This window comes from Monodelphis domestica, chromosome 8 (assembly GCF_027887165.1).
Source record: "Monodelphis domestica isolate mMonDom1 chromosome 8, mMonDom1.pri, whole genome shotgun sequence".
Lineage (NCBI taxonomy): Eukaryota > Metazoa > Chordata > Mammalia > Didelphimorphia > Didelphidae > Monodelphis > Monodelphis domestica.
Window position 1 is genome coordinate 118,286,689 of NC_077234.1, and position 11,101 is coordinate 118,297,789.

The following is an 11,101-nucleotide window of genomic DNA, read 5'->3' on the forward strand; positions in this document are numbered from 1 at the left end:
TGTTGTTGTTGTTATTGTTGTTTTCCAAATTGGTTTCCAGATTGATATGATGACCATAGGTAACTATTTGGCCCTTAACCAAAGGGTAGTACTGACAATGGGAAAAAAATTATTTAAGAAACCTAATGATATCATTTGAAATCAAATGCATCCAGATTATCACTGAAGGGCTTTCAAAATACTCTCTTTTATCAAACTCCTTTCCACTGTCTCGCCCTTCCTAAGACTAGATTGGAGATAGAATTCTAATTTTGCTACTGTTCCTGTGACATTAATTTCCTTTGCATTTTTAAGTGTTGGTAGTGACATGTTTTGGTTGCTATCCCAAACATCACTTTCACAAAACAACTCATTCATTTCACCCCATACATCATTTTACTGCAGCAGTGGATATCTTGATGCGATTTGGGATGATTACTAAAAAACCAACACTACAAAAATGTTAGATACTATATGTGATTCTCTCTGTGGACTCCCAGTTTACCTCTTTGAGACTGCAAACTTAGATGCTCTCACCATTTCCACTCCTTATTCACTTGGGTATGCCACACACACACACACACACACACACACACACACACACTTCTGAAGTCTACTGGATTTACAATCATCAGAACACTTTATACCTTAACAAACACTATACTGGATTGTGGCAAAATGAGCAAAAAGTCATGGTTTTTCAGACTTTTGCTCAGTATTCTCTTCCATGAAAAATTTAACCTGATTGTTTGTCTACATAGAACTAAACTCCAATGGAATACACATAGGTCGTCCACACGTTTTACCTGTTGTCAAATGTAAATAGGTCACTGTTTTCCTATCTTTAACAGCTGTTGTTTATACCTAAGAAAGCACACTAGGGCCAAGAAAATTAATTCCCCAATTGCTGTCAACTGAGTTAGGGAACAGCAATAAACAGCTTACTGTAAAGCCTCTAGCTACAATAAAACTGCTGTCAATAAAGCCTTGCTTGTAGAGTTTTGCTGTGCAAGAAGAATGGGTTCTTTGGAAATGAATATTTGAAATGGGATTGGCTGATATTTGCTTAAGTCAATATATACTAAGGAATGATATCAATAGTCTTTCAATTATTGCATACCTATGTACTCACAGATAATTATTACATTATATACATATATATGCATAAGTGAAATGAAATATGTGTATATAAATATATGTAAACACATTTCCTTTCACTCCCAAGAGAAGTTAAATACATATATGGTTTCTTATTTCCACTCTAAATATTAATCTTAATAGAATGACTCCCTGATGATTTTGTGTTCCCACTAATAACACAGCAACAATCTTTCTTTTTTTAATGAAAAACATCAACCAATGACCTAAGATGTGATAAAGATTTAATTCAATTTGGGTAATGGGAATGAAGAATTTCCAAATTATTACTAAAGGCTATGAAAATATAGAAGCCCAAACAAATGCAGGCACCTAGTGAAATTCTAGGTATGGGTAAAATAGATTCACACAGTCAACTATATACTCTGTAGCCTCTACTAAAATGGTGGGGAATGGGGAACAGCTGGGAAATGTCTCTGGATAAATACAAATTTGCCCATGGTAGTAAAACTTAGGGTTGAGGTCTTGTTACTTATGCAATCAAGATGGATAACATTTTACTTCTTTTGCCCAAGAATCTTTCATTTCTGTTGCTTAATCATTTAACATCTTAGTCCCAAAAGGATATCATTATATATAGCTACTTGAGGTTTTTCAAAGGCAGCATTCTACAGGTTATACACTGGTCATCACAGGTATCTGAGAAAGTTTTTAAAAATCTGATCTTGACTAAACTTCTAAATAACTAACCCTTATCATTCAGATTCCATACTTTGCAGGAAAGTTAGGGAACTAACTTAGAAACTAAGCAGCTAAAACACACACACACACACACACACACACACACACACACACACACACACAAATCCAAAAATCAGTGTAGTCTCACCTTTTGTAAAGAATGAATATAAACCATCAAATGAGCTCAGTAAGTGCACATAGCTACAATATCATTTATTCCTCATTTACCACACAATAAAATGCCATTGCTAAGTAAATATAGATTGCTATCCTGTTAAAAATGTTACTGAGACTTGATTTTTTTCTCTTTTTACTCCCAACTCTCCAACATCTCAATTTCCCTACTATATATGAAAAATTCTAGCAAGGGTGTAAAGCAAATCCATTGTAATAGCTTTTATCATAATTATATGATGTAGAAAAGCTACATTTTAAAAGCCAAATGATAAAAAAAGAAGAGCAGTGACAGGATTGCTGCACAGAATATTTTAAAGTACTCGAGTTCCAGTTAAGATTATTACTTGGCACACTATTTGAAAGACTGCATCACAAGGATCAGTATTCTCACGACTCTGAACTGGAAGAGGAATTCCTAAGATTGAAGAGGAAAGCTGAGTTTCTCAGCCCTTCTCAGAAATGCATTTGATTTGTAAGTCACTGCACTAACACCATCTTGGAGGAGGAAAAAGTAGAATGACAAGATTTAACTCCAAAACCAGAGCTCCATTTAGGAACCTGGCAAAAAAATTATATATATATATATATATATATATATATATGTACATGGTTTGGCAGAATATCTTTCTGCTATGATACTCCTGAATGTAATTTTTTTTTAACTTTCAAGAGAAAAAGAAACAAAATCCATATTATTTTACATGTAAAGTGATAAAGTTCCATTGGTTATTTCCAAGGTATTCTTCCAACACATCGTCTCACAGAAATAAACAATTTGCAATGAAACAAAAGGATTTTCTTTCATTTCATTACAAAGCACTATCTAATGAAATGTTTAGTCTCATAACTTATGGGGGATTTGGGGGAAACTTTTTTGGGTTGGGCTTCACCAAACTTTAGTAATTCAGACATGGAAAGCATCACTTTAATCACTTTCAAAAAGGCCTGATAAGTTTAAGATGGGAAGAGGATGCCACAACTATACTGCTTCCTATATTCTCTTCAATGAAGTTTGATTTTTGTTTGTTCTAGATCAGCATTTTTTTGTTTAGACAGACTTGTTTAGTAGTTTTATAGCTAAGCCCCTCTATGATTTATATTCTTGAAATTTTATGGTTCTAAAACACCCTTTAAAACAGACCATATTGGGAAACTGGGTTTTTATATTCTATAAACTTCAGTAAATTTAATGTTTTGCATTTATCTAATTTATCTCAAGGGGCTCATTGTTGGTGTAACACTTTTAAGTCCTTCCAAAGTAAAAAAAAATTTGGAGGGTCACACTCCCTTTAGATTAGACTAACTTAAGTTTGGTAAAAGGGTCACTTGAATTTGCTGACTATCAGGCCCTTTGTACTAACAAACATTCCAGCTTGCTTGTGTCCTGTCTGATTCTCTGCGTTGTACATTTTGGAGACATCTAACAAATGAAAGCCGACCACCATCCACAAGAAGGGCACGAGACCAAAAGTAATATGAACCTAATTATAAGAACCTAGAAAGTTGGTACAGTAACTGCTAAGCATGGAGGAGCAAGCAGAAGAACTTAAATACTGGTCGCTCCAGTGCAGCTATCATTAAATAAAAGGTTTCTTTGGCTATAGTACCAGCTTGATCCTTCCCTCCCCCAACTTCTAGCTACTGCAGGATTGGCACCTGGCCAGCACCCAGGACACGGTACCCTAGTGCCATCTACAGGCTCTTATTGACATTCTAATTTAGTGGCAACAGACAAGCACCAGTGAAATAAATTAGACAGCGCTGCATTTAAATCTTTATTAACAAGGAATTATTAGACCTAAGAAAATCTAATGCTGGATTTGGTTGAAATATGAGTTTCTCAGCCTCTTAATTCCTCTTCATATGGCACATTTCACAGTTTAAAATGAGTTATGACAGATCACTTAGGCATTACTAAGATGAGAAAATATTTACAATGGGCTGTTTTTTCCTGCATAAATCAGTTGTAATAGATTAACTGTATTAGTTTTTTTTTTTTAAGTGTACTTTGGCCATTGTTGAAAATCTCCAAAATCCAACTATTGAATACACCCACTTTACCATATTACAAGAAAATAATAATTTGCAATGAAAACAGAGGAAGACTTCCTATATGGCTTAGTTATATCCTACCAACAATCATGTGCTTGACAGCTGATGTACATTTAATATTCTGCTATCTTGGTGAGGGAAAAAAAAATTAACCCCTTTCGCAACTGTAGTTTCAGCACATTGCAAACTAGCCAGACCTTCAAACATGACTCACAACTTGAAATCTGAAGGTGACTTTTTAGATCTGAAAAAGTAACATGAAAAAAAAATCTTGAAGCAGTCAAATTGGGAACTCTGCAAGTAGAATTTGGCATTTCAGGACAGTCTTTCTTCTTCGCAAACACTTATCTTGGGACAATTTTGAACAATTTCCTCCTTTCATCTTTCAACATTTGAGGGAAACAGGGAAGTTAAAAATAAGAATTCTCAGGCCTCAGAAATTTCAAAGCCTTTCTACAAATGTTTGACTGAGCCCCCAGAGGAATTGGCTTAAAGGGAAAAAAAGGGGTCAAGTTTTTTTTCTCTTTTTAATATAACTAAGCTAAAATTAGACTGAAACAAAAGACACATTAGCACTTTAATACTGGTTGACTGGGCACTTGTATGCAGTACTTATAGACCAGTAAAAGTGCTCGTTTACCTGTCTGGTGTGTAAGGGGCCCTTTGTCTTGAAGCCTCCTTGGGAACTGCACTCTGAGGCACTGAAGTGGTCTGAACTAGTGGAAGATCGTTTCGAAAGGGTGTCACAACCCCCGACAAAGGTGTTGTCCAGGGGAAGTTCCTGAATCACGTGGTGCTTTTTCACTGATATTGGAGTGTCTGGTTTGAGATGAAAAGCAGACTGTGGAGAGGCAGATTTGTAATGCTTAGCTAGGTCAGGGCTGTTGGGCTTGAAGGTTGTTGGTGGTGCTGGGCCCCAGTCAAATCTTCCTATACTTTGCTCCTCCAGCTCTGCTGGCAGGCTAATGGTCCCGTTGATAGGTTCGTGGACCGCATCATCAGGTTTGGACTCCTCAATGGTAACAAAGTTCAAAAGGGAACTCTTGGGGGACTTCCTTTTCTTCCTTTTCTTTTTCTTGTTCTGCTTATTCTCCTGGTTAGGAGACATCCACTCAGCACCTTGCTTGCTCCTCTGAGCCGCTTTGAACCTCGAGGCATGGCGACAGCGCACCAAGACCGTGACAAAGATCACCACGATGACCACCATGGCCCCCGCCACAATGGCAATCATGATTGTGAGATAGTCTTCATTTTGATAGGGTTGACTACTATCCCCTATGTTCCTGTCCAAGGGGGTCTCCATAGTCCTCCGAATCAAGTCATAGATATAAGATGCATTTCCGGCAGTGTCGTTGACATACAAAAACACTAGCACGAGGGTATGCAAAGACTTGGGATAGCCCAGATCACTGATGTTGACCACTAAACGGTGCAGCCCCACATCAGTCGGAGCCGGCTTTTCTTCCAAAGTAATGTTGCCTGTCACTGGATCAATACGGAATAAGCCTTTGTTGTTCCCACTGACTATTGTATATTTAAGTTCAGCATTCATTCCAGTGTCAATATCCACAGCAAATACTTCTGCTACCACGGAGCCAGGGATGGCCGAAAGTGGCACCAACTTGAAAGAAGTGTTCGAAGGTGGGTAGATGACCACAGGGCTATTGTCATTGACATCCATAACATTGATGGTAACCTTGGCAGTGGAAGACCGGGGTGGCTGCCCTCCATCGATGGCCTTGACATCAAAGGTATAGGAGCTCTGTTGTTCCCGGTCAAAGGAAACGTTTGACTTTATGACTCCGGAGTAAGGATCCAACACAAAATTCTCATTGTCGTTCAGGATAGAAAGGGTCACCGCTTTATTCTCCCCAGCATCTGCATCTGTCACGGTGATCACCCCCACCGTACTATACTTTGGTAAGTTCTCAGATACAAAGAACTGAAAGTGATTATGAGTAAACTTAGGACTATTATCATTCTCATCCAGCACAGTCACTATCACAGCAGCTTGACTCTGCAGGGGAGGGGTGCCATTGTCCCTAGCAGTTACAGTAAAAATGAACCTTTCCTGCTCTTCCCGGTCAAAAACTCGGGAGGCCGTCAAGACCCCTGTCTTTCTGTCCAGATCAAAGAAGGAGGCATTGGGTCCGAGCTGATAAACAATGTCTGCATTTTTCCCACTGTCTTCGTCTGTGGCACTAATAGTTGTTAAGTATAGCCCCCGACGGTTGTTTTCAGAAACTGACAGCTCAATTACAGGCTGGCTGAAAATTGGAGGGTTGTCATTTTCATCCTCCAGTTTAACTCTTACCAGGGCAGTCTGGTTCAAACTGGGCTTCCCAGAATCAGAGGCAACGATTTTAAAGCTGAATTCTTTGGTGCCCTCATAGTCCAACAAGGAAGAGGTCTCTAACAAATACTGGTTGTCGTAAACTGCCTTTAAGTGGAAGGGGACCTCTCTTTCAATGAAACAGATCACTTTGCCATTCACGTCAGTGTCCTTATCTGAAACTGTAATTAGGGCAATCTTTGTATTGACAGGATCTTTCTCAGATAAGTACACCGTGCCATTGATGGGGCTTATAATGTACCTGAGGTCTATGTTAGGAGGGTTATCATTTACATCAGTGACATTAATAGTAACTGTAGCCCGGGCAGGAGTGGAGCTGCCATCACTAGCCAGCACTGTCACTTTGTGAATGGCAGTCTCCTCTCTGTCTAAGGACCTCTGAACTGTAATCAGCCCTGTGGTATTATTTAAAGCAAAGAGTCTTTTGGTTGCAGGGGCAACTTGGGCACCAAAAATATATCGGATTTCTGCATTGCTTCCTATATCTGCATCAGTGGCATGAAGCTGAATGACAGAAGTCCCTACAGGGGCATTTTCTGGAATATGAACTTCCACCTGACCCTCTTTGAACACTGGCCTGTTGTCATTAACATCACTTACTGTGACTTGCAGTATGGCTGTGCTGGATTTCTGTGGGGTGCCTCCATCTTCCACTTTGATTTTCATCACATAGGTATCTTTCTGCTCTCTATCCAAGTTCTGCTGGACAATCAATTGGGGCCACTTTTCCCCCTCAGGTGTTTCCACGATGTCCAACCCAAATACACTTTGCCCATTTAACAATTCATAGTGCTGCACACCATTGGCACCTGTGTCAGGATCTGTGGCTGATGGGATTGGAAATCGGCTGTTGATCAAAGTGTTTTCTGGGATGGAGATATTGATGACAGGAGATGGGAACATCGGGGCATTGTCATTGGTATCCTTTACAATTATTTTTATTTTGATCAGTCTAAAGAAATCATTGGGGAGAATCACCACTTCGAGTTCAAAGAAACACTCATTCTCTTCAGCATATGAGGCTCCAGCACAGAGTTTTTCTCTGTCTATTCTATTAGAGGTGGTGAAGATTTCCCCAGTGCTGCTGGACACTTTGACCAAAGGGGCATCCCCAGCTTTAGAAACCAGTCTGTAAACGAGGCTGGCACTGGTCCCTGTGGCAGCATTAATGTGAGAAATGTTCAGGTCCTTTGGTATGTTTCCTATGGGTACATTTTCAGGCAGCTCCTCTCTTATAGTGTAAATAAGTTCTTGAGCTATAGCAGAATCCAGTCTTAAACAGGCAATCAGAGCGGCCAACAGGTAAAAATCCCTCAGGTCCATGATAATGTCTTTATTTTCTTTTCCTGGATTTTAGGATTTAGAGGTTTCCACTGAGGAATGGTGCACAATTTGCAAAAGAAGGTGTGTATTGACTGTAGGATGCATTACATCTCATTTCTTATTTGGAAACAGCAACTGTCAACATAATCATAGAGACAATATTATTTTTCAGTAAATAAAAACACATCACAAGATATCATAACACATTTTTCATTGCTCAGCTGAAAATAGACCATTTCTTCCCTGCCACTGTTTGCAAGTTAACTCTATGGAAGAAAGCACAAATATCCCTGCTTGTTGCGTTTGCAAAGAGAAAATGAAATTAGCTACTTCTGAATGGAGGTTAGCTACAATTTCTACATGTACTACCCTCATCCTTCCCTAGCACACTGTGCAATTCATAACTGAGCATCCCTTCTCCTTCCCCTCCCCCTTTCTTAACGCCTCCCCAGTTTTTTAGGTACAAGTGAAAACCTTAAGTACTTATCCCCGGTGCTGTCTAATTGCACTGTCAGATGTCACATGCAATAGATTCTCTTCTATGCACACTGAGTCATCTCTTCTAAAACGAGTATCCCCCCCCCCCCTCCGCCTATTTTCCCCAACCCCAGTCCTTCATATACCTTCTATTGCTATCTTACTGGGAAACAAGCATCCGGACATGCTGCAGCGGCAGCCAGAGCAGTAGTCACTGGCTACTTCACAGTCCTGCCTAAAAGGATAACAGGACTTCCAGTTTCTTCTAAGGAGCTATCTGTCTTGTTTCCAGACGTTCAATACTTCCCATCATTTTAAATAAACATATTAAAACTTTTACTTAAAAATGCAATAATCTAGAGAAATGCTTCCGGAGGGGGAGGGGATGAATACAAATTCAAGTTAATCTCAGATATTATAGCCAGGAAAAGGCGCAAAATCCTTCTAATGATCATTACCAAAAAAAAAAGGAACAAGAAAAAGAAAAGCTGTAGTTTCTTACCGCTCGTCTCTCCTCGGATGTTACTAACAGCTGTCACACATAAATACCGCAGACTAATAATGCAGGTAAAAAGCCTTTCGCTTAGAGGCTCGCCTAACTGTAAATTAAATGGGTGCAAACCTCCCAGCAGCTACACACTTCAGTGGGAACTGGTCAGTTCCTAAGCACTAATCTTATCTGCATTAAGCTACACGGTAGCCGATGCCCGTGATTAGTTCCAGCAGAGTGATGCAGGTACGGATGCAGATAAAGCCGAGTAGGTGAGCTCTCCCCCAACCATCCCCAGAATCACAAACATTACAGTTCTACACTAAGGACATAGATACAGACACATTTAGAAGCAAAATTTAAAATCGTGCATTCGAAACTTTATACTTACGTTAGTTCTCTTTCCACCTTCCCCGATATGCTGCAGTTTGCAATGATTTGTTCCAACACAATGCATCTGGTAGCACCAGTTTGGGGAGAATTCACAAGCAGCAAAACGCTTCCTTCTTGAGAAATGTGTTGCTTCGGGCTGGCAAATTAGCAACTCCGGAGAACAAATTCACAGATTTGTCGTCAGTCATTCTCTCCACATTTTGCCTCTGTTACCCACAGGATATAGGAGCTCCTTGTATTGAACACACACACAACATCCAGTTGCACTTCTTCAGCTCAGGGATATTTTCCACTGTGGACTGCATACCATTACCATCCGTGTATTAACACTGGCTTAAGTCTGTAACTTCTAGTTGCAAACGTCAGAGTTGGAACGATGGTGATTCTCTCTTTCCTCTCTAGGATGGCAGTTGCCCAAAAGGAAAATCCGATAGCATTAAAGGTTTTTGTACTAGAAGGATGTTAAGGCTTTACCTCTCTTCTTGTCTTTTCTCTCTCTTTCCTTCTCTTTGCCTCCTCTTAGTCTCTCTCTGTCTCTGTCTTCCTCTCTCTCTCTCTCTCTCTCTCTCTGTCTCTCTCTCTCTCTGAACTGAATTTCTTGATATAACTCTCAATAAGCCCAGAGGGAGGGTGTGAGCAACGCGAGGCCCCACCTCTTTTTCACCTGATTGGCCTGTGCCTTGCAGTGCGGGCGGCCGCAGCCTGGCAGAGAGGGAGGGGGCCTATGAATAAGGACTCTGACTTGTCTCTTTGCCTCCCCCCTCCCAAATTCCCCTCCATTGGCTGCTGCTAAAACCCGGAAAGATGGAACATACGCACTGGAGATTGGGGGGCGGGGGCGACAATCAAGGTTTCTAGGGGAAAGCACTGGGCATGCTCCGCAGATTTGAGTAGCAAGTCGAAAGCTTTTGCCCTAGCCTAGCAGGCTGGGACTTAGGTCAGCGAAGTCTTAAGTGAGGGTGGGGAAGAGTGGAGGGGTGGGATGCTGAGTCCGTGGTGTGCAGAATGGCTAATGGCCTGTAGGCTGGGAAGGTTGAGAGGACTGCAGGCTGTGTCTGGTGGCGGCGACGGCGGCGGCAGTGGAGGCAACAGCGGCGGCGGTAGTGGCAGCAACAGCGGCAGCAGCAGCATCTACGGATGATGCTGAGAGTGAGAGGAGCGCAGGGAGTCGGGCGCTGCGCTACTCCGACTCAGGGACGTTTTCTGGAGGAACCTCCAGTCCCCCGCCTCAGCTTGTCGGGCTACGGGGAGCATCCTCTTGGAAAGGATTAGAGCAAGGGGCGGCACGTCTGCCTGCGCCCATTTTGCACTCTTTTGTGTTAAATGGAGAGGCAAGCGTTCCAGGTCACCCCCACCGACTTGGAGGGGATTAAGGAGCCTGGACAAGGAGAAATTCTCAAGAATTCGTTATCGTAAAGGGGGGTGGGGTGGAACATGCAACTTGAGTGAAGATATGCAAAGCACATACATTTATCAAGATGACAGTCTGGGGCTGACGGTGTTTGCAGGCATGCATGCAGGCTAGGAAGGGAGGAGGTTCGAAATGGAAAGGAGAAATCTGGTGCAATTGAGGTTTTGAATCTCGAGACAGATATAACCTATTACTGCCTTAGTCAATTGCGGTACCATCCACAGGGCTCCCGGGAACCGCCTGGATGAATAAGAGAGGGGCAGGGTAGCAGAAACCTAATCTAGTCAACCTGTCTTGTTTTTTTCATTGAGAAGTCTGCCATCCCCGGGAGCAAGAGGCGGCTGGCTATAGCGGGGACTTTCCTTGACTCTATCTCCCTCTGGTTTCCGTTGCAAACGCAAGTCTTAAAAATCTCAAACCCAGAAAGAGCTGCAAGAAATGGTACTGTAGACACATTGTACATCCAACTTGCCTTCAGGGATTCCGAAGAGAGTCCCAGCCAGATTTCTCTTGGTGTAGAAAAATCTCTTTCCTCTTGCCCTTTTTGCTAGTTTCAACTTTATATTTAATACATGTCTCATCTATAATTCATATTTCTCTGACTCCA

General features: G+C 41.3%; 1 protein-coding gene across 7 annotated transcripts in view; it reads right to left on the reverse strand.

Annotated features, from left to right (window-relative positions):
* PCDH9 (protocadherin 9) overlaps nucleotides 1-9,712 on the reverse strand; it is a 1,086,222-nt gene extending 1,076,510 nt beyond the window's left edge. For 6 of the 7 annotated variants that reach the window (XM_056807925.1, XM_056807923.1, XM_056807924.1 and 3 more), the window contains exons 1-2: nucleotides 9,082-9,710; nucleotides 4,688-7,858 (exon numbers count right to left, since the gene is read on the reverse strand). In XM_056807925.1, the coding sequence (XP_056663903.1) occupies nucleotides 4,688-7,723 (3,036 nt within the window). In that variant the 5' untranslated portion in view covers nucleotides 7,724-7,858; nucleotides 9,082-9,710. Of the gene's footprint in view, nucleotides 1-4,687; nucleotides 7,859-9,081 lie in introns of all 7 variants that reach the window. The other variant, XM_056807922.1, reaches the window with a different exon arrangement.
* Nucleotides 9,713-11,101: the final 1,389 nt, after the last annotated feature.